Source organism: Cuculus canorus, chromosome 1 (assembly GCF_017976375.1).
Source record: "Cuculus canorus isolate bCucCan1 chromosome 1, bCucCan1.pri, whole genome shotgun sequence".
NCBI classification, from domain to species: Eukaryota; Metazoa; Chordata; class Aves; order Cuculiformes; family Cuculidae; genus Cuculus; species Cuculus canorus.
The window spans coordinates 93,310,029-93,334,194 of NC_071401.1; the positions used below are offsets into that span (position 1 = coordinate 93,310,029).

Consider the following 24,166-nt stretch of genomic DNA (forward strand, 5'->3'; position numbering starts at 1 on the left):
TCCCCAAATGTGAAGCGATCCTGTGTGGTAACTCACTGGGGATTATGCAGGTTGAGATTCCTTATTGCTTTGTTGTGTTTGCTTTTCATCTTACAGCTTAAACTCAGAGTTGCCCTAATGCTGTTATGTATTTCACAATATTGATTTTTTTTTTTTAGCTGTCTTCATTTAATATTTTTTCCCTTTTTTCTTTTCCCTTTTAGACCAACCTTCACATCGTAGATGTGAAAAAGAATAGATGCAGAAATTGCTTTTATTTAGAGGGGCTGCGATTTACTCTTTCGCTACAGGGGGAGAAAAAAACTGTTACCACAGAAAAAGAAACACATGAAAGGCCAAACAGTATCTGGAGCTGTGTGGGAAATGTAGATATAAATATATGTGTATATATTTTGTTCTTGTTTCAGTTTCCTAGTCAATTATTTCATGCGCTCGCCTGTCTGGGCTGTGACCTTCCAGAAGGGCCCTCTCCTCCAGTCCCCCCCCCCCGACTTGTCAACACATTAGTCATATACAACTCAGCTGATGCCAAACGGCCGCAGTTCAGCCAACTATCGAGAGGCAGGATATTCCGCTGCCTCCTTCTATTGGCCTCGGGTTTTTTTTCCCCACCGCGGAGAGACTTTGTGGTGCTTTAAGACTGCAGAGGGCTGGGAGCGAGCGGGGCTGGCGCTGGGGTTGCGGCTCCCCCGCGCCGCGCCGGGAGGTTCAGCCGAGGGATCGATGTGATCAGAGCCGCGGGAGAGGGCAGCGGCGTGCGAGGAGCCGGCCGTCCGCCGCCAGGGATGCTCCTGCGCCCGTCACCTGTGGCCCTGCCTCCGCCAACCTGCGGGCGCCTCCCCGAGCCGAGGACACACCTGGGCGCCGCGCACCCGCCTCCCGCCCCCGCCGCCGGCCGCCTCTTCCCCCGCCCGAGAGCCGGGCGGCGAGCGGAGCCGCGGGGCTGCAGGCGGGGCTGAGCGCTCGCGGCGCTCCGAGCAGCCACCAGCCGAGGGAGGCGGCGGCCGGACCCGGGGAGCGGCGGAGCGGCGGGGGCATGTGGATGTTGGCCGTCGCCTTGCTCCACAGCATCTCGCATGGTGAGCGCCGCCGGTCCTCTGCCGTCCTCGGGTCGCGGGGTTGGTGCCTTTTGTGCTCGGAGCGTCGCGCTGGCGAAGGGCGAAATCGCTCTGTAAGCGTTCGAACTCGCTTACCTATAGCCAAGTGACAGCCCGAAACCTCCGCGCGTTACTGGGTGTCTGCCTCGCTCGGAATGAGCCGCTACTGGGAGAGGCAGGAAGAGGGGTGCATTTTCTTCCTTCCTTAGCTGGAAAAGTACAGAAGTGCTAAGTGCCGTGTAAATCCGTCTGCGTACACGGGGATAATTTGAAGGGCTTTCATCCTAAGCGTTTGCGTTGAGATATTGCTTCCTTTTACGTGTTTGTTTCTTTTTTTTCTCCCCCTTCTTCTTTTTTTCTTCTCCTTTTTCTCTTCTTCTTTTCTCTTCTTCCTTTTTCGCTTCTTGTTTTTTTCTTCTTCTCTTTCCATTCTTCCTTTTTTCTTCCTTTTTTCCTTCTTCCTTTTCTTCTTTTTTCTTTTTTATCGCCCTCTGCTTTCATGCTTTCACCTAGCAATCCTTTTTTTTTTTTGTGAACTCGTATTTTAAAATAATTTCTCTTTCATCTCTCCACTGTTGAGGTACCTGCTCTGTATTTTTTTCCCCCTCACTCGTTTATGTAAAGATATGCATGGATAAGCATTACATCATCTGAAAACGTTAAAGACTTTCAGTCAATTATAAAGTTAGGAAGGGAAAATTAGAGATAGACTAAGTGTAAACCTGTTCTCTCTTATTTTTTTTTTTATTCTGCTAACTCTTTGGTTGACAAACAATTATTGCAGTTTCTGGATTTTTTTAAACAGTGAATGGAGGTATTTTGGAACATTTAGATATATGTGATTGAAAATGATGTCATATGTGAAAATATGTTTAAATTGCATAAGTTTTATTAGAATCCATAGTAGCATTGCAGTATAAGGACAGAAAACAAATTATGCTGTAGTCTGCGATTCTAGCTGTTCTATTACATTGACTCCTTCTTAGAATTGAGAACGTAGCATTGCCTGTAATGCATTACATCCTGACAGTTAAATCAGTAAGATTAAACATGCATTTATCAAAATAGGCAAAGCAGGTAAAATAGGAAAACGTTTTTTGTACTGAATGAATGTGAGAGAAGCACAGGGCAAAGAGTACAATTTTCCTGGAAGATACAAATAATTGAACCTCTAGCAGAGGGCGAGTAATGAATGCTGGATGAGAGTGCCTTCATATCTACTTAACTATATGCTGGATGAGAAAATACGTTGACAGGCATGGCCAGTCTGGTGTGAATAGCCAGATAGATAATAATTAGGAGGTGAATCTTAAGTGTGTAAACATTTCCATCTTCTGAGTGCTGCAGATTGGAGAATCAGTGAAAAATCCCAAACCCTAAACTTCAAAGTTTTCAATTTCTTCTAGCAGTAAGACAACTGCAAGAAGTTCTAATGCTAAACCGCCCCTCTATCTATCTATCTATCTATCTATCTATCTATCTATCTATCTATCTATCTATCTATCTATATTTGACAGGCAGTACTATTCCTTTCTCTCTGTCCTCTTCAGCCAGATACCAGGGAGAGATTTGATGTTAGTAAGACAGACAGAATCACCCTGAAAGTATGGGCTCTTAACAATGCTTTTCATTTAAAACTGGAATTCCACAGGAAAGAACTCATTTTATGTCCAGAAATCCTATATGCTTTTTTTTTTTTTAAAAAAAAAAAAAAGATACGTTTTGTTCTTCTCTGCTGACCCTATAATTTTATGTTCTAAGCTAGTTAGTACCTCTTGCAGAGTTTTTTTGGAGAACAGAGTAATTTTTGCTTAATGAGGTTGAAATACTATGAAAATCACTTGCATTATTCCTTGATCTATGAAGCAATTTCGCTTTCAGTATCCACAGATTTTTGGATCACAGTCAAACATGAATTTGTATCTCAAACATTTTTCTACTTATAATAGTATACCATGTGAATGATATATGTATGTGCATGGTTTCTATACTGCTACACAGCAATATTAGTGAATCTAGGTTACTAAACTAACACTTTATTTTTTTGTGGTAGTGTTTTAAGATAAAAACATTGTAGAAATAGATAATGGATGGCTCAATGAGTCTTTTGAAACTTAAGAAGTATGTTTGCTTTTGCCGTCATACTTGATGTCAAAATGCATACGTATTTAGGATCTTTTGAAAGAAAATTTTGGAAAATGGCAACTACCTTCTTCTTAAGACTGAACTTCATATCAGAGTCAAGAGCCAGAGAATAATATTTTTAAAGGACTTCAGATTTCAATACAGTGTCATATGAGATATATATCTCTGAAGGAAATGACTGCAAATATAAATAGATATGTCACATACATGTTTATTTTCATTATTCTGTCTATAACTATATCTGAACTCTATTGTGCGAGAGGCAGTATCCTTTTATGACTATATTGGGGGGTGGGGGAGGCAGGCCATTGAAGGTTGCTTTACTTCTGCCATTGTCTTTTCTGAACCCCTTATGGAGCCATACTACATTTACTTAAAAGACAGGCACATCTGTAAGGGGTTTTCAGTTGTGTTGCATCTCATTCTAATTTGAACTTTAAAATGCGTAGGATTGTTCATGTTCCTTTTTTCTTGTTGTTGGCTTTTTAATTGTTTATTTATTTCTGAGGGGAGAAATAGCTTAAAAAATAAACCCATATGTTATGGGTTAAACCCCATAGTTGTCATCTTGGGCTAAATTTATGTTGAAGATAATCAAAACCATCTGAATAACAATAGGAAGGTTTGCCCCCATATTTCCCTACAGTCACTCTGCACAAATAAATTTTGTCAAATTAGATATGAGCAGTGTCACTGGAAAGGCTTTATGTTTGTGAAATAGCTTCCTTCTGGGGATAATAAAATACTGACATGCTGTTACATCCAATTAGTATTTCTGAAGCCTGAAACAAAACCTTCCTAAATACCTGGTTGAAGTTTTTAGATTTTGGAAAGGCTTTAAACTCTCATTGCTGTAAGTTTCTTAAAAATATGGGTAACTATTAATGATAAATGCATTGTAGCCTTAGTAAGTCCACGGGACAGTATAGACATCAGTGGGGAGCTATGCAGCTGAATTCACCTCTTTGAAAACCTGAGTCATGCAGTTACAAACCAAAGCAATACTTTGAGTTACCTTCAAGGTTACTCTATCTATATTAGATTCCATGTTACTATATCTAAATATTCCAGATGCAAGCATGCAAATTTGACAGCGAAAGTCTACTGTAGCCTGGTTGTAATTAGTAAAGGGGGTCTTTCACTAATTACAGAGAAAGGAGGAGTTAGGGGAGGCTGTGAGGGCAGAATGGCCTCCTTTAAAATCCTAACTCTTTATTGTAATTACTATGATAAAGTTAGTTCAGAAGTAAGATACTTTTGTTACTTTTGTTTGTTTGTTTGTTTGTTTTTTCGGGCAAGGAGTACCTTTCGTTGACATTTAATCCCTGGCATAGTTTTTCTGAACCTATTTGCAGGCTTTTCTCTGGATGCATTTCTTACAAGCCTGCTGTCCATAGATGTCCTGCTGAAATCAATGCAGCATCACGAGGCACCTAATACAGTATAGATGGCACTAAAAATAAATTTCCATTAAAATTATTTCCTTTTTGAATCCTTTTCCTGCCCTGTATCTATGAATATGGTTTTTTGCAGCATATTAGGGGACTGAACTGAACTGCTGAACTGGGAGCGGGCTTTAGGCTGGAGCACGAGTAGCGAAAGAGACGGTGGCACTAATGACACTCACCGAAGAAAATGGTGACCCTCGGTGTTGGAGATGAAACACATATGGAAAAGAGCAAACAGCTGTCTTTGTAGAAACACCTTGTAATATGTGCATAGCTTATCTTGAATCATGCAACCAAATCCTTACCTTTAATGCAGGTGTGCAAAGCGTTTAGCTTGGTATGTTTGTGGATGGCACAGTACGGCTGACAGTGCTTTCCATCTATGAATAGCTATTAATTAATCACCAAATATCGAATAGAGAAAAATGATTATACCCGGGTCTGAGTATATTGGAAGTATGTATTCACAAAGAAATACTTCTCCTCCGCTCAAGGTGCAGCGGTCCACAGGCTTTGGGGCTCGGGGCTGTGGTTTCCCTGCCCACCCCCGGGCTGTGCTGCCTGCTCGGAGCCGGGGCCACAGACACTAGTGGGCAGCAAAACACCCGCGTCTGGCAGCGCTCTTGGAAGCCGTGGGAGCAGACGCTGCCCGAAGGAGGAGGCATTTTGTCTGCTGCATCTTTCTGTCCATGGTCACTAAAGCCTTTAACTGGTAGATGCTGCATCTTCTTTCCGTCACGCTGAATAACGGATGCATGTGACAATTAAGGCGTTTTTGGTAATGGTTTAAAGCGACTTTGATTGCCACGAATGGTAAAAAACAAACGCATAAATCCTGCTAAATGGCTCAGAGGTCTGCACTGTGATTTCAGTGGCGTCTCTTCAGTGCTGCTACATCCATAAAAGTTTACAAGTTGGTTTTAATTTTGTTAGTTCTTGAGTAAATTTTTGTCGTGTAATATGCCGATAAACTGAATTATTTGGGAAAATCTTGTGGGCTCAGAGTAGCTCATTCTGAATGTTCCTCCAGCTCATCAGCCGTGCAAGGCTCTGCTTACACGAGAAGTTGGGTTCAGGTTGGGCCTCAAGTTCTTGTGTCTTTTCCTGGATGATTGTCTTAACAAATACGCTGTGCTTTTATGCGCTATTATTGTCTGAGTGGGGAAATAATCTCCTTTACCTGTTTAATAAATTGAAGTGACTTAAAAAATGCTAAAGCAATGAAAACAAACGTCTTTTGTGAGTAGGGAGAGGTCGGGGTGCTGGACTGAGGAGCAAAATGGATGGAATACTCTCCTTTCCCCTTAAAGTTTACTGTAGTTAACAAGTAAAGGTGTGTGTAGGATCAAGGCCTGTTTGAACGTACCACTTATTTAGCCTTTTATTTAAATCGAAGCACACACAAAAAAATTATTGATCTCTCAGTCTAGGACTCTTCCAGATGTCCAGTAGGAAAGCCACTAATTCCAGCTTTCATTTTAAAAGCCAGGGAAGTGGAGAAGGCAGGAGAGCATTATATTCAACTTAATTATTCTAAGGTATAATTATTTGATTTTTTTTTTAAGTTATTTCTTTTGAGTCACTGAAACTCTAAAGGTAGTAAGGAAAATCCATTTAAACAATATAGGTCTGTAGATCAGAATGCTTAATTATTTCAAAGTGAATATGTAGGTTTATGCAGTTAAATTACTTGTTTCACAATATAGTTTGAGACATTTCACAATCCTTTTTAATCAACACTTGCTTTTCCTTTAACCTGTTATGAAATCAGTGAAATTAGGATTTCAAATTATGTTGTTCTTCAAAAGAAATCTTGCCTTCTCTGTTTTCATCTCCCTGTCTGTTAAAAGCATTTCAGCAAACAATTGGTATTTTCAGGAATAACATAACACGGGGAGAGAACTTCTTTAACTTCTTGCCGTTGCTTTTCTTTTTATATTGTCACTTGCTAACAAATTCTGTCTCTTAATTTTTTTATCTCTGTTAGGGTATTGTGTTACTCATTAGAAAAGGAGAGACTAGGGTACATCAGTATATGCCTTTCATAGTGGAGTGGGCAACAAATGTTATGATGCATACCAGGGAAAGAAAGAAAGGCAAATGGATGGACAGACAGGATGACAGAGATTAACAAGTCTTCCCAGAATCCCTATTTAAGCTATTTTTACTTAGAACACAGATTTAAGAGTGAGCCAGCAATCCTATTTATAGAAAGCCATTTTTAAATGCAAAGGCTTTGAGAAAGAGAGTCACCTCCATACTAAACACCAGCCTCCCTGGAGCTTCCTAGTAATTGAGGGAAAGAGCAGCCCAACGACCCGAGCTGAATCACCGATGTGCCTCTGCCGAAGCTTCCAGAAGGACAGACCCTGCATGAGTGTGGGAGCATGGGTCATGGGGCAGCCTGAGAGTGCATCTGAAAATAGAACCCTCGTACTTATTGGTGTGGCAGATACAAAGGCACAGACAAGGAATTGTACCACTTGAGGAATTTTTTTCCTGGTTAACATCCAAAGCTTCTACCTGTGTTATCTGAAGACCAGTCATCCTGCTCATGTGGCTCTTGATCTTATATGTCAGGAATACAGTTCCTTCCAAGATCATTGTTTTTCTAAAGGTTATATTTATACATATACACATGTATGTAATTCTATATAGCTTGTAATTGCTTAAAAACCACTGTGTAAAGAAAATCTGGCATTTGCTTTGCTGTCCAAGTATACTAATACTCTTTTCTTCCAATTAATTACATGGTAATTCCATGCAGAAGATTTACGGGTTAAGATTTATGTTTGCACTAGACTAGAAATTATTCTTAGCAACTTTCTGTCATTTGAAGTAATTTTTTTAGTAAATTTTGGGGAGCCCTCCAGTGTTTTAAGAGTATCAGAAACATGATTCTTGAAAGAACTGGGCATCTTGCAATGTATCTAGCATAAAATAATGTTGCACTGGAGCTGCAAATGGTTGCTTATCTACATAATTTACTCACAGCAGTTCTATAGATAAGATTGTAGAGTTGCTCTGCTTATGGAAGTATCTGTTGGCATAAAATCCTGCCATGTGGTTTTTGCAAGTGAGTGGCTTATGCTAAACCTGCACACTAAGGGTGTTTGTCTCTCAGCATTTTAGGCTGGAATATAGAGGAAAAAGTTATGACAAATAGATTCTGATATTCTTTGAGTGGCATCTTGGTGGAAAAGATGTCATTCAGGCAAACCAGGCTTTAGGGTAGACCTCAATTTAAACAGAAAAGGCCTCCTCTGGTTCCCCATCTAGAAGATCCTGCACACACTGCATGCTCTCCAGTTGACTCATGTCCACCCATTAGGTGGCTTTTCTGTGAGTCAGTTTAAATGCCAGTTCACATGTTATTTCTAGATAGGTCAACCGTAGTTTGGATTGCAATTGCAGTTGTAAAGCGAGGCATTAGCTGTGTTGCATTAAGGACGTAATCTGGGAGACTGTCACTAATATACAAGTTCCCTGGACATGTCTGTAGATATTCAGTATAGAGACTTCTTTGCCATTGTAAAGTGATTCCCAAATGTGTAGAGTAATGATTCGCATTATACTAGTTCATGCTTTTAGCTATATATATTTAGGAAGCTTTTCTTTGTAGCTTTCTTCCTAGCTTTGTTGCGTGACTTGAAGTTTTCTCTTCCACCATGACAACCTTTTCCATAGCTTTGTTACACAGGGATTCTAGAAACCACTTTTTTACCATTGCAAGGGAAAACCCAAGAAAAACAGAGTAAGGTTCATCTCGCTGTGGGGCTTGAGTGATGGGCGATGTTTGTGTCAATTGTGGGTGGAGCTTTTTGTTCTCAGCTTTCTGTAAATATATATTTTAAAAACTACAAAATGGATCCTAAAGGGTAAGGGAGGAAGGGGTTTATGAACAGGATTTTTAGTGAGGTGGGCAAGGGAGGAAAAAAGGGTGATGTTGAAACTTTGTGGGTGTCTTAAAAAGCCCTGCAAGGTATGACAAAACTAGGAAGCACACTCAGAGAGCATGAAGCCTGTAGGATAGCAGGAGGGCAGTCTCTGAATATCAAATCTGAGCTGGACAGCTTGCAGTGGGAGGTTCTGAAGCCTGTGCTTCACAGTCTGCAGTGTGGAAGGCAAGGCTGAGCCTATTCCCTTGTGAGTAGGAACCATGGGTGGGGAACAAAACAGCATATGGCTTTGGGACTCCCCAGTGCTGGTTCCCATGACTCTGTCTTGGTTGCGGGACTATGGCAGGGAGGAAGATGGTGCTCTGCATAGATCCCACTGTGCCAATGAGGGATTCCTCAAACTCCCAACTGCCCTTGTGCTTCACCTGAGTATATTCAGCTTTTTCTTTCATTTGTGACTGCTCATGTTATTTAATCCTTGATATAGGTTTAATTCGAGACCTATAACTCCTCCTTTCTCCACTTCAGTCTTACAGTTATTTGTATTTATTTCAGTCGCACAAGTATTTTTCCTTTTCCTAAAAGATTTTCTCCTGAGGCAACAAATGAATTTGAGGGGAGAGGGCGAGTGAAGGGCATTGAGGACAGAGGGCAATCCTATGACTGTCAGTGCAGCTGTAGGGTAGGATGCGCGAGTCCCTTGGTTGAGTGGAGGAGGAAGGAGCTAAGCTCCTTTATTGGGCAGGAGGGAGATAATTAATCCTAGGAAAAAGAGGCTGAGCTGTCAGGCTTTCAGAGAAGCACTGGCATTTGTGATTTGCTGTTCAGCTGTTGGGACCTGGAACTGGGAGGTTTGGTGCAATGGGGGCTGCTCAGCACATGCGCCTCAACACCCAGCCTTGTTCTTGGGACGCTTTCTGGATGTATTTTCCTGAGAGCACTGCAGGGTGGAGGGGAATGTCTCCAACGCACCAGATTGCTACCCCACCAGAGAGCCGCGCTCTGTCTCTACGGCAAATTGGCGAGCTGCTTGCTTAGCAAGTCCTGAGAAAAACTGTACAGATGTGGTGGGAATGCCGATTTGGGTTTGTTTTTTTTTTTCAAGGAAGAAAAGAAGGATTGGGTTTTAGTTTTTGTATCCTGGTCTAGAGTGAAAATCCTGTCCAAATTCCTTCCTTTCTTCACTGTTTTTTGCCTTTAGCTAGTGCGTTCATGCTTGAGAAGGAGCAGTGCAGCACTAGAGAGATGTGACTGTCCTGTTAAAGTGCTACATGCACTCAAGCTGCGTTTGTTTCACTAGCGGTGGAGCTAGAGGCCTTTTTGACTGTCTTAACTGGTGGCACACATGAAGGTAATGCCGAGGAAAATAAATGCTGTCTGAAAACACTGTAGTATAGCAGTTCAATGCATATTTATTATGTTCAAAAGTTATTCCCTAGTGGATAAAAGCAATTAAAGTATTCCTACCACATCTCAAAATGCATTTCTATAGAAGAAAATGTAATGATTTTTAGTAATTAACAGAAGGAGCCAATGAGTTTTTAAAAACATTCTGCATGGCTAACTTAATTCGCAAAACTTATTGAAATTTTTTTGATCAGTGTATTGTGTTTGTGTCTTGGTCATGTTAAAAAAATAACCTGTTTTTGCAGCTACTCTTCTTCCCCACGTTCTCTCTGCTGCTTGCAGAGTGTGTCCCTGGTGTGGACATGTACTGGAGTAATTGTAGTAGGGGATTAAGGCTGGTTGAGTACCTTAGACTTGGTGTTTCTGAAGGCATGTGCATTTGGCCTTCTGCTTAGAGAATTTTATCTAAAACACGTAGCACATATTAAATAGCTAGCAAGTGGAAAATGAAGGCATTATGACCTGGCACAGTGCTGATACTCTTTATGAGGTTAGAAAGTAAAAGATATGGGGAGTGGCACTTCTGAAGGAGGAGATGCTGCCATTTGGCTCAGGGCTGCTGCTGCCCTCTTGAAGGGCAAGGAGAGAAAAGAGATTTAAGAATGGTTTTTGGCGGATTGTGGTTGACTCATGTCCCAGCCTATCTCTAACCATGGTGCAGTCGGAAGTACTGTTACCATCTCTGTGTCGCTTCCCTCTTACTTTGCCTTATTGCAGCTTTTGTAAGATCATGCAAAGTCTTCTGTCTTTGTATTGAAGTTTTTCCTTGGAAAGAAACAAGCAAGAATTTGAAGCTAAATAATATCTCAACGTATTTAGAAAAAAAAAGTATTTTTTAACTTTTTTATGAAACTACTTTTACTTTTTAGTTAAGTGGACTCTGTGTATGCTGGTTTGTGCTCTCTCTCATTGAGACAAGAAGGCATGAAGTATGGTGGTTCTACCTTTATGCTAGTAAAAATTTAATTTATTGCCTTTTATTAGTTTATCTATCAGTCACTTTTCTTATTAAAAATGTGACAGTGCTTTAAAATGATATACTGTTTGCTGCTGCGGTCTTTCATGAAATTGTCACCTACAGTGAAGAGTCACATGCTATGCTTGTGAGAGTTTCCAGACTGTGCACGCAGATTACACATAGCAGGGTGCCAGGTATGGAGAAATACTGGGGTAAACTGGCCCTATGCTAAAACTGATTACCTTATTTTATTAATTTACAATCATTTTGAGAAGCCAAAAGGATTATTAGCAATAGCTCTGTAAGAGGGATATAATCAATTTAAATTAGCTCACAGTTGAGCCTCTATGATCTGGTGTCTTTAAAATGAAGGTAAGCAACTCATCATTTTGCTTCCTTACATAGTATTGTAGGAAACTTTTTTTTTCTCAAGTCCAATCTTATCTATTAATGTTGCAATTCACTACATTTAAATATTTTTAGTATCCAGAAGAATTATCCATTTGAAAACCTAAGCAGTTATCGAGAATAATTCAATTACATTATTTTGTATGATAAGTCAAACAAAATATACTTCTTAAGATTCTCTTCCCCTACTATCCAGCTTCTCCCCTTCCCATGGAATCTTTCTGGCTTTCTTCTGTCCGTAGATGTCTTCCTGCCCACTCTCCAGACGTGTAATTTTATAGGTAAACACGAGGGGTGATTTTCTGTTCTCTCTGGATTCTGTTTTTGAAAAGTGGTATGATTTTTACCAGTAAAGCTACACAATATTACACAGAAAATCCCCCTTAATATCATCTGCTTTCTCATTCTCCCCTGCCCTGAGCTAAAAAACCCAGCTGATTTAGACTAATTACTTCAAATGTAGTTTGTAAAAGGATGCTAATTCTTTTCTGTATCCCTGAAGGTCATCTAGGCAATGTATAGTTAAACATTCATGTGGGAGACTCCAGGGGAAACAGTAAAGGATGATTGTGTTGGAAACACTGTGTGCTAACATGAGTGATCATGCTCAAGTTTTCATACAGCAAACCAGGGTAGTGGAGAGTTCCTGTGGTTTTACAGCTCTTCCTTAAATCTGAATAAGCTATAGTTAGCATACCCAACTTCGGCATCTTCCATACTGGAGAATTGTATGTGATCTAGGACTGAGATATTTAAACTGTCTTCAGCACTACGATCCTCAATCTCTGTTATATTTTATTAACAAAAAAAAAATAAAAATCTGTGCATGATCTTATGTCATTAAAGTGTGCTGGGTGTCCAAGGTGTTTCTTCATCTGTTCCTCTAGCTGCTTTTCCCCTCAAGTGATTATGCTAATTAGTGTTTGATCAGATGATTAAATTATAATTCGATTAATCCTATGTGCTAAATGCTCTGAATGCATTTCCATCGCCTGAGTGCCTTGTGCTTAAGCATTCCTGTTTGCAGCTTGATACAAGGCTCTTGCCTTTTTCCGTACCTAATGGATTTTCTATATCAAAACCACTACAGTTCCTTTTGACGTTGGGAAATGGAGGAATGGGCTTTTTGTTTTCCTACTCTACTGAACAGAAGCGGAAATATATAGGTTCCCACTAGATGATCTGAATGTTCCTAGGAATTAAAAAAAAAAAAGGGGGGGGGGGGGAAGGGTCCAGACTTCTTGCCTGTTAAAATATAGATGCACCTCACATCTCATTCACAATTTACTAAGGCAAAAAAACTGTGCTACAGCTAATTCCTCTATCTGTTTGCATTCTGAGTTGTGTTCCCCTAATTTCCCCCTTTTCAAAGCTGAAATATATTTTTGTCCAGAAGACTCTCATCTTTCCAGAACAAATTGTTCTGTGTGTGCGTGTGAGAGGGAGAGAGGGAAGCTTGCTTTTCCTCCTGCTACCTACTTTCCCCTCCCTTTTCATCCAGGTTTATTTTTGCATGTCATCTGTAGCAGATAATCTCCAGTAAGGCTGCAGAACAGTGAACACACTGAATTTATAACCTTGGTGCTGCTAAGAGATTAATGTTTAGCTGCAGCTTTGCTTTCTTTGTCTTTGGGGTCCTGCATTTTTAGGTTATCTAGTTTCATATGACTAGGTTATAAATATTGGAGAAAAAAACCAAAACAAGCTTTAAAGATGAGGTACTTTAGCTTTCATTAGTGAATATAAATAGGTGTTATACAGCTAGATGTGTTAACTGACTGTTCCGTTTTTGTTGAGGTAGGATGCTTTCTCTGAACACTAGTGGCTTCAGTGGCTTTCCCTGTCAGAGACTGTTTGATAGTAGCCCGAGTTCAGAGAGAGGATGCTAAATTTAAATCTTTTGGTTTGTTTTCATTCTGCAGTGCATAGAGCAGCCTTCCCCCCCTCTCCCCTGATTTTATCTCAGGGGAAGCATGAGACAGCTTGAACACAGGGTTGCCAAGACCTGTCTAGGGGGATTTACTTTGCAGTACCCCAGGTGTAGGAAGGTAGAGCAAGGGAATAGGAGTGTAAAGGATGTTTTCCCTCCATCACTTTGTTTGCTTTAAAAGCTGTCAGAGGTTCATAGAGCTCTCTAACATCTTATTTCACTTCTTTCAGACTGTTTAGGAAACAATTTTACTCGTGAGTTGACTAGCATGTTACAATCTATTAACAGCTATAAAACTATCTGGGGTAAACAAGTCTCAGTTATTAAGGTCATAGAGGCCAAAAGCACTTCCATACTGTTGATCTTTAAAGTGCAGTTGTCTAGCGGTGACTGAATATTGAGATCTTATCAAACAGTTTATGAAAATCTATGCCTTGTCAATGAGTTCAGCCTAGTCCTTTGCCAGGGACCCTACCCTGTGAGTCTTGCTCTCGCTCTTGCTCACCAATTTATGCTTTTGCTTCAGTTAGTCAAATGAGTATTCCAGGCAGTTGTCCCACTTGCTTGCTCCCTCCGATGAGATTGTGGGCAGATGTTTGATCTGTAAACATCTGTGCAGATTTTAGAAGTTACAACCTATGGCACTCTACTGCTACATGGCTTGGAGGGGTTATTGCACATTACCCCCAAAAGTAGTGGTTTGTGTGAGCAATTCCTGATCCCTTTCAGTAAGAGGCCAGATGAATGCCAACCTCCTGTTTTAAATTGCAGCTAATATATTAATAGTTGTCTGTAAGCAGGATGCTGATATGAATCACTCTGTCATAGTCATATGGGGCTGAAACTTCCATCTGGTAACAGTGACGACTAGCTGGAGGCAGTAATACCTTCAACTGATTCAGATAAACAGATCTGGAAGTAGGCTTGTGTCAAGATCCCCATTTTAGAACTGAAAGAATTAGGCTAAGCTGAATTAAGGCTCTAATTCTAAATGAAAGTGCTGGCTTAGGATGCTGCTTAGCTCATTCTTTTTTAAAAGTTTAATTTCAGATTCATTTCCTGAGTATCCTCATGTGGACAGGTCCTCGCACTCGGCCTGGCCTTGGGTAAGCTACTTAAACTTGTGACCTGAGGATGCTACTGCAAATAAGCTAAAACGTGTGTGGGAAGTGCATTAGATATCCCACAGGAACTAATGGTATGCCTGCTCTTTATGGCAAATGTCCTCTGTGGGGTCTTCTACAGAAGACAGAGTTCAGCTTTGTACAAGTGATCGTGGAATAATGGAAGGATATCCAGGTAGGAAACTAGCAAAATGGCTGTGGAGGATGAGGTACTCCAAACTATTCCCTTCTAAGCCTTTAATTCACTTCACTGTCTGTGTAGTGGGGGCAATTTCTGTGCCCACCTGCAAGTGCTCTTTTGGAGGAATATAAATATCCTTAAACTTTTGGACTTCTAGATGTAGAGGAATTCATGTTCTGCAGCATGGGTACCCTTTTGACGACATCTCTGTGTTGTTGTGTAGTCTTTGCCCTTTCCTTAGTGAGTATACATGCTGATAATCTAGCAGCAGAGGTCAGTACTGATTTGCATTGGAGAGGCAAACCTAAGCTGAGAAGAAAGGGTCAAACTCTCCAAACTTACTGTAAACAAAAAACATCACCTTTCTTTCTATGCTACTGGCATCACCTGATTAACTTACGTTTTCCTGTGATGTCAAATGTATCTGGACTATATTTAGTCTGCCTTTCAACCCCCATGTAGCTACAAACAGAGATTCTGGAGAGGGTCTGTCTTCAGGGACACATACACACAGGACTATATTTAGTTCTGACTTCAATTAAAGTCTCCTAAGTCTTGCACAGAAACTTGAACTTTTTCTTCCTTTTCCAACTTGGTGATGAAGGTTTATGCATACTATGTTGCAGGCATATGCTGAAACAGCCCTTAGTACTAGCAAATTTGTCAGACTATTGATGTTCTGCCTGACGTGTGTATTGTCCTTTCTGGGAAACAGTCACGCTTCCTTGACTAGTTTTAATGGATTTAAACCTTTCTCACTCTCTCCGCTTCTCTCCTTGACCTTCTCATTTTCTCAGTGTGTTTGAGGTTGGCTGGTTTGTTTGATTACAGTTGAATGTGCTGATTTAAAGTTAGTATCAGCTCAGTTGCTTCAGATCATGTGGTTCTTCATAGGTGCTGGATTTGTAGTAAGGTGGCCAGGGCTGCGTGCAGTTGAACATCATAAGAGGGAGAAAAGAAAGAACAGGTCTGCAAGCTAGGGCAGCCCCTTTTCTCAGGAGACTTGAAGCCTGTACCAATACTGGGGAGACCATGACCCCAAGGTTTCTTCTTGGTACTCTTATCTCACTCGCCAGCCTGCCTGTATACCTGTATATCCTGTTTGCATCATTGACTGCTGAAAACTTTTCTTTTCTTTTCTTTTTTTTTTTCCTTCTTCCCCAGAAATTGTCGCAGATACATTGGACAGTGAGGCATGTGGTATGTTTAGGAAAATATTGTCAACCCACTCCTTGTCTTGTTTTTGCTTGCAAGTATGGCTTGTATCAGGTGCAGCTTCAGTCTGCCTCCCACACTTGTGAATTTGTAGTCTGGAAGAAGTACAGGTAGTTAGAGCCTTGTCCAGTCTCAGTCTTTAAAAACATCCTGGTCCTTGCATATACCTCAGTTCTCTGCTCTTTTCAATAACCATTTTCTGTATCTCTCAAGAGAAACACACAGAAGAGTATTGGAATGAGAAAATGTTCATCTGACACAAACCTGGATATTTTTTTTTTTTTTTAAAAAAAAAGCCTGCAGTGAATTCTTGGACTGGAGTCCATGAGCAGCTGACTGCATTAGCCATCAATGACAATTAGTAATGCCTAGAAACAACAACTAAACAGAGCAGAAATAAGATCATCTAGGGAGAGGTGTGGGGGGGGAACACACACAACAAAAAACACTGGATAACCCATATGCTATATTTTCGAAATGGAATTAGTGAATCAAACTATTTAGCTACTGTATGCACTTTAAACTCTGGACTACCCATGTGTGGAAGATTTTCTTGGCTGGAGGGCACAGAAATTTAAATTTTCCTGTCTTTTACCTTTTCCTTTTCTATTAACAACAGCTAGCACAGGACTAACTGTCACCTCAGGAGGAAAGTCTACTTTGCCCTTCTGTCCTCCCCTCTTCTGGCCAGGGATGTCTCTCTTGCCATCTCAAAGCACTTGTCAGTCGCAACAAATTAGTTTGAAAATTAAAACAGCAATTAATCTGTGTTTTAACTTATATTCCTCCTACTGTTCCCCTTTCTGTCCTTTTCCAGTCACAGCAGAGGTGTAAATATTCAGGGATGATCCATCCTCAGAGATTACTGAAACTGAATAAAAAATTTTACTTTAGCTCTGCCAGAAAAAAGCTTGGAGTCAAACACCTGGAGTGACTTATTTTTATTCCCTCTTGGAAAAACTGACTTAATGAAAATAAATGTTCTTCTACAAAGTCAGTATTTCTTTCAAGTTCCGCCTGTGCTTGGGATGTGTAAATGGGAGAATAGTTAGAAACTATACTCAGAAAAATGCTTTCTGGCAAAGAAAGAGATCACAGATCAGATCAATGAAATTTCCACAGAAAAGAGATTTGAAGTATTTTAATTTTATCAACTAGAAATCATATATCTGGGACCAGTTATATTTTACTGGCAACTCAAGCAAATAAACTTCTTTGAGAATAGCTTGTAAAACCTCAAAAATAACGTTTGGCATGTGATTTCAAAATGAACATATGTACTTCTTTAAAACCATTAACATGAACAACTTCTGATCTTGACAGGCTGTAACAAATGTAAAGGTCCTAGCAATGAGGTGCTTAATTAGTTCTGCTGCGGTACCTGGTCATAATACGCAAATGTTTGAGAAAACGTGTCCTTTTGCAATTGAAGTTCTCCAGGGACAAGTCAAGTTAACAGTGATGCGTTAGGAAAATAGTGAAAATGTACATCTGTCTTGAATTATTTTTCCTTGTCAATGTACACAAACCATTTTAATCCTCTCTCCTTTATGAGACCCTAGCTAGTTTAGTATATCTGATTAAAAGTGGCTGCATTAGCCCTCAAACACTGCACAGTTTGACCTAAATGACATAAGGAAATGGCTCCTAAAAAAAGTCTGTTAAACCTGTCCTCCTCTGTTATAGCCATTCATGCTTAACATGGTTGCTTTGTGTGTGTTTTGTGTGACCAGTTGGTTGTGATCCAATGTGCACGTTTTTTATGCATGTAAGTGATCTTTTGGGATTTATTCCAGGATCAGAATGTTATAATCACAATTAATGAATGTCAAGTAGTGTGACAAAATCAAGACTCCTTTCCAGATGATGCTATGGCTAGTATTAACACCTGAAGGACGTGTGCTCGTGCTTCTGGAAAGAGGCTTCTCTGTAGGTACTTGTGTGCTTTTCTTTTGTTTGTTTGTTTTTTTTCCTAAGCAATAAATGCAGCTGGAAATTATTTTCAAGCCCTCTTTGTGTGTAAGTTTTCACTGCTGACTTGTTATAAGCCAAAATTCTTTCTGCTTGGAATGGACAATACACTGCTTGTCCACGCTATAGAAAGCTATGGTGCTCCATAACCCACAAAATAAGATTGAGGCAGCATTCTAGCTTCTTGAGATCTTCCAAAGTAATAAACATTAATAGAGATACTTGATTTTGTGCACGGTCATCTTAGAGAAGTCCTAAACGTTCTAGTACGTATAACAAGGAATTGCTTGTTACTCACTGTAGCTGCTTCCATTTGGGTTTGGCTAACAATTGCGTTTGCCATTACGCAGTAGCCCAATTCATTGAGAAAATGATTGGAATATGAAATGCCACATAATATATTTAAATAATGCATCACACTTGCTAGTCTGCCCTTCTCTTCATTCAGAAAAGAAAAGGAGATCATTGAGTCATCACATTTGGTCAATAAACAAAAAAGGTATATGACCCTTTCATAGAACTAATTAAAAAGGCATATAGGATTTAGCAATTTTGTGCGTGTAGTATGTGGTCTAATTTACGTGACTGATGAAGAAACCCCACCACTTTATGGATTACTGATACGCTTTCAGACGTAATGATTGACAAGTCATAAGTAGTGCTCCCAGCAACATTTTAGTTCTGTGGATTTACAGCTCGTTATCACTTAGGCTATCTAGTAAAGATTTAAAACTGGTACATTTTCATAACCTGAAATGGGAAAAAATGTGACTAAAATAATTACCTCTGAAATGTGTGTTACTAGCATTATCAAATACTTATTTTAGCAGAAGTATGTATTGGTGTTTTAAAACTGAGTAGCAGTTGACATAAAGTTTAAGTAGAAATATTTCTGCATTGATTTTGAAACTATATTTGATCTTAATGGCTCTGTAACTAGGCAAAAAATACCCAGTGTTAGCTGGCTAGGTATTAGAGCTTGGAAGACCTAAGCTCAAATTCCTGCTTTGTGAGTTTTCAGATGTGGTCTTAGAGAAATTTACATGGCTCTTATGGGTGCTGGTTCCTTACCAATTAATAAAAAGGGTGTTCATCAAAGGTGTTAGTACAATTGTGCACAGGAAAATGATGTGTATACTCTATACTGGTGGCTGCTATATGGAAGTCCGAAAGAAAAATAAAATAAATTTACTATTGAGTGAAACATTACTAAACATAGCAGCCCAGAGAAATTCTTATTTTAATGGATCTTAGCGTTGTTCAGTAGGTGTTTTGGAAAACTTGGAGGTGAATGAAGAATGAATTACAGGAATGCAAGCAAATAAATTTTCCTTATGTAGTTTAGTCTGAAAAATCTCAGAAACCCCAGACTAGAGTATGTGCACATCTAACTACAGTACGTGGTTTAGAGGGAAATATGTTTTATTCAGGTGAGAAATAAGCTCCCAGGTATCAATTTTATTTTTTCTTCCCTGGATCAAGGGAGTTCTTTCAAGGTAATCTGATTTCAGCATTAACTGTGAATTCCACTGGCTGCCTCTGGAAAGCTGTGCTCTCTGTGCCAGGCAGTAATTGCGTTAATCATCCATTTTTAAATAACCACATTTGAAGTTAAGTTGAGAATTGCTTTTCAGATCTTTAATTTGCTTTGGAAAAGTGAAATAATTCCCACAAGGGCTGTGCTAATCAATATTCCAAAGACGAGTAACATTTGCTAATACTTGAACATGGGATACTCTATATTCTTCTGCTTAGAGAATTCTGGTGGAAAAGTACACCAATTCCATCTGTAATTTGGCAGGTTAATAACTTTTCTGACTGCCAGGCATAGGGGTTTTTAGTCAACAGGAGATTGTTCAAGTACAGAACTGCAGTGTATTATCTTCCTTTCATTGCTGTTGTTTTTATTTTAAACCTTCTTGCTAATATAAATGATGACAAATTGCATAGCTGTAAATTTGAAAGTCCCTAAATGGCGTTTTTGTCAAAGCCTTTATGCTGAAATGCTTACTTGGAAAGATTTTAAACCTCAGGAGCCGGGGGAGGGGTTTTAATTATTATGCATCATGACACAATGCATTATGCATCATGGTTGTTTTTCTGCCTTTTAAACACTTGTTATGGATGATGAGACTAATATAAATGGACACACAGAGACAGCTTCTGCAGAACCTTCTTATGATGTCATATTGTGTTTCTAAGGAATTTCAGTACTGCCTGACTTGGAAACAGGAGGATAAGCAAACTTAAAAAGACACTTGGAAGCACACTAATAATCCACTGTTAGGTAGTAATTGGAGAAAGTCACTTTTGTTTTCAAGGGTGCCTTCCTGATAAGATAACAAACTTGTGTGTTAAGAAAATAATAATCATAGAACGTGGGTGTTGCTGTCTTAAACCTGGGAGTATTTGACCCTGCTTCCTTTGAAACCACCTGCAAATTATTGCTGATGCTCAGAATTTGCTTTCTTTACCTTGTTTTTCCCCATCCAGGCATACACATTACTGAACAATACATTGGTAGCAGGACTGATTATAAAGCTGATGAGATACAGCAGATTCGGTGCTAGAGCTGCTTTTCCTTCTTTCTTCTCTCTGCTGAGTAAATGTTTGCTTTTCCCTTGAAACCAATGTGATATTTAGGTTTTGTACAGGTAGAAGAGGAATGAAGGGGGAAACTGTGCATTTATTTCTTTAATAAAGCCTACTTTTTTAATAGTCATAGAGATTACCTAGGCTGCATCCTGTCAAAATTGAGAAAGAGACAGAGGCTGAATAGATATTTAAGGAGTCACAGCAGGCAGCGGATTTGAAACAGGGAAAAAAAAATTACTGTGCTTCCCCAGAAGGCAAGTAGAATACAATATTTCATAATAGAGGTCTGGGAAAATGAAATTTCAGTGTCATTGTGGACATTAAAGATGATACCGCTTGGTGACCCACAGACAATTGGTAACTGTATTTGTTTCCTGAGATGCTTATCAGGAAAGTCTCAGATCTGTGTGTGTCCCCCCCTCAAATCCATAAGACCAGAATTAATTGGCTCTCTGTGAAGCTGAGTGCCTGTTTCTGAGGAAGGGCTATAAAGCTCAATCCAACGCAGTGGTGCCTCATGCTCTGCTGCTCGAAACAGAAACCTACTTCCAGGCTGAAACTGATGGGTACAGTGTTGGGGTTTTGCCATGAGATAGTAAAGTGAATTTGAGTTGGTTTTTTTTCCATATTCATTGTTCCTGATTGGGTGTTTTTGTGTTTTTTGGTTGGTGTTTTTTCTTTTTTTCCCCAACTTTGTGGTCACAGAATGATAGTTAGGCCTCCTCTCTCTGTCCTCTTACTGCCCAAATTTAAGGAGACAGTAATAACATCTTTGGTATTACTTGCTAGTGTTGTGTTTGGACAGAAAATCCAACCATTTGCCTCCTTGCAGGTACCCTGTCTGACCTTGTGTAAAGATGTAGAAAGAAATGCTCGTGCAGTCCTTCCTCCTTACCTCCAGGGCAGCTAGTGGGAGTACATGCTCAAGAGCAGGGCGTGCACATGTTTGCACCTGGTCTTATCTTTGCTGGGCTAACAAAAAAGGTCAGCTCTGAGATCCTATTACCAAATGCTTATAGACTTCATGTCCTTTGTTCCATTTGTGTATTTTCAATCGGTAAGAACTCTATTCTGTATTTAGGATGTTTGAAGAGCCCTTGTCATGTCAGCTTATGTGTTGAACTCTTGGCAACTTCCACCTTATTGCTGGGTCATAAATGATGATAACTTTCTTTCCATCTCCATTTAGTTTGCTAAATGCAAGCCTTTGAAGCCTTCATTCATATCTCTTCTCTACATTTTTCATATAGGATCTCTCCTTGGTTGTCCTACTGAAGTTCCCTACCGTTTCCTACAAGTATTGCCACTTGCTCTCTCTTCATCTTCCTTTACACTGAAATTCCTTCAGTTCCATAGAAGATCTTTGTTTAAACTTCTGATTGCTCTACAGTGGTCTCATTGGAACTCCTGCATACCTGGGAGGAAGAAGGAAATAGGGGTAGAGAGTATGGAGTAAGCAACAAGATGTAGAAATGTGGCTGGTTTGGTTCATTCTACTCTATTGCTCTTCCTCTTCCCTTTCCCCCTCCCCTTCCCCCCCAATCTGTCAATGTTATTCTCAAAGATATAAAAAGGAGAGCAGGTTCATAGTTGGAGGAAAAAAAATCAGAAATAAGATTTTAACTGTTACGTTTCTTCTGATCCCTCCTGCACTGTTGCCTTGTTATTCAAAACTGGTGCACTGCCGGAAGACACAGATGATAGTTCAAGTTGTTCCCAAAATTGCCACGTGTTCTAGGATGGGCTGTCACTTCTGCTGTAATGAACTCACTCCTGATCAATTTGGAGAGGTGTGCTCTGTTTAACTAAGACGGATGTGACTCAGCCTGTCCTGGGTAGACACATCCAGGTAACCTTCCTTTTCTATGTGAGACTAGAAACATCAAGAAAAGGAGGGGAGAAACAATGTTTTTCCAAGAATGCCAGAGTGTATATATTATTTGTTTTTCCAAGAAGAGGACAAAAAGCCAGAATTGCTTTGGCAGAGGTCGAGCAGAGCTTGCTCTGCTCCTTCTCACTATGGGAGCTTATCCTGCATTCCTGCTGGTGAAAAGAAGGATCCTGGGGCCATTGATCTCCTGTCAAAGGACAGGGAAATTTTTTGGGGTAAAGAGAACACTACAGATCGTTATTTGGGAAGGCTAGACTAACAGTATAACTAAAATCCAGACAGCTTCAGCTCCTTATTCCTGACTTTTGAGAGGCATCATTTGCCCTGCCTCTATCTTGTAGTCCACCTGTTCTGGAATACAGAGGTAGAAGCAGTTGAATGGTACAGGCTTGACCTAGGGAAAGATAGAAACCTGAGCTGTCTATGTTTCCCTCTTCTTTGTATGAGACGCTGAAGAGAGTTATTCTCCTTACTCCTCCTTCTGCTGTCTCCTCATTCTGAAACATAAATCCTGATGGTTTTGTCTTCATTCTGATAAAAAAAAGAGTACATCTAAAAGCAGTGATGCTTCATCTTGAGCTTTACAAGTAGCCAGGTTTTCTGACATATCTGTACACTCAGGTCAAAACCTGTCTTTGAATGCAAATGCAGCAATATTTATAGCTGAGAAGTTTCTGGACGATGTTGTAAAATGCCTGCTGTCACTGGGGTGGATTCCTTTCCACCCTTCCTTTTAACAAGAGTGGTGTTTGTTATCTTTTAGCAACTTTGACAGAGGGTTGCACAGTTTTGACATACCTTGCTTTGCCTGAGGTTTCTGAATGTGTCCTGAGCAAAACTAAAATTCTTATTGTTTTCAGGCACTATCGAGTGAATCGAAGGAAATGCCCATACAATGGAAAAACTTAATGCTATACAGGAAGACTTTTTTTCTCTCTTCACTGTACTCCTGCTGTTTAGACATATTTTTTAGACTGTAAGGAGATTTGAGAAGAAAGTACAAGGTTGTGCTGTTGTGCAGCTTACTCAAATTTAAGCATGTTCAGCACATGTGCCTTGTTAGTTTGGTCTCGGTTCTATTGAACTCATGGGATTCTTTCAGTCAACTTCTGTAGGAGCTGGAGAAAGCTGATGGTAGTAAATGGTTTTACAAAGAGCTATACTGTTTTTGTTTGTCCTTATAAATATTTTATGGCATCATGGCTCTGTAAAAATGCTTCAGTTTTGTATAGCACATCCACATAAAAGTAAGCTTACACAAGATATTTTTTCTTTGTTCATCAAAAAAAAGGAAGAAGAGATAGTTAAAATGTATAATGAAGCACAGCATGTTTCTAGTGCTGGGCGACCTGTATTGTTATTAAAAGATTTAGTAGAAATGTATGCTAGGAAAAAAACCCCAACAATGCTTCTGTAGTAGTTAAACTGAATACTAACATGGAACGTTAAGCTGTTACTTGTGTGTGACATTCAGGCTGGCCATGGAGAGATCTCCAAGTAGTAGCCAAAGACTAAGTGACGCACCAAGACTCAGATTTGTTTTTCACCTTTACACCTATATTTTTTTTTTTTCAAAAAAAAAATAAAAAATAGCGAGCTAGGGAAAAACTAAGTTCCAGTGAAATGTTGTTCCCTGATTACTTTACAAAAACCAGCTTTGTTTCAGAATCTTTTTATACTGACCGCAACATGGGAGTGTGTGACTAGTAGTGTGCATGGGAGAAAAGTTCTATCCAATTCTTTTTGATTAAACAAAAATGTTTACAGAACCTGCCTTTAAAAAAAAGAGAAAGGAAACTCATTTGGATAATTTCTAGCACTTTTGATCGAATTAGGATTTTTTTTTTTTTTTTGCCTGTGCAAAATAAAGCCTCCAGTTGTTATTAATTCCTGACTG

General features: G+C 39.7%; 1 protein-coding gene across 2 annotated transcripts in view; it reads left to right on the forward strand.

Moving 5' to 3' along the window:
• Positions 1–553: 553 nt before the first annotated feature.
• Positions 554–24,166, forward strand: part of DSCAM (DS cell adhesion molecule) — a 460,069-nt gene continuing 436,456 nt past the window's right edge. Inside the window, exon 1 of one of the 2 annotated variants that reach the window (XM_054085418.1) lies at positions 554–1,079. In XM_054085418.1, the coding sequence (XP_053941393.1) occupies positions 1,037–1,079 (43 nt within the window). In that variant the 5' untranslated portion in view covers positions 554–1,036. The remainder of the gene's footprint in view (positions 1,080–24,166) is intronic. The other variant, XM_054085408.1, reaches the window with a different exon arrangement.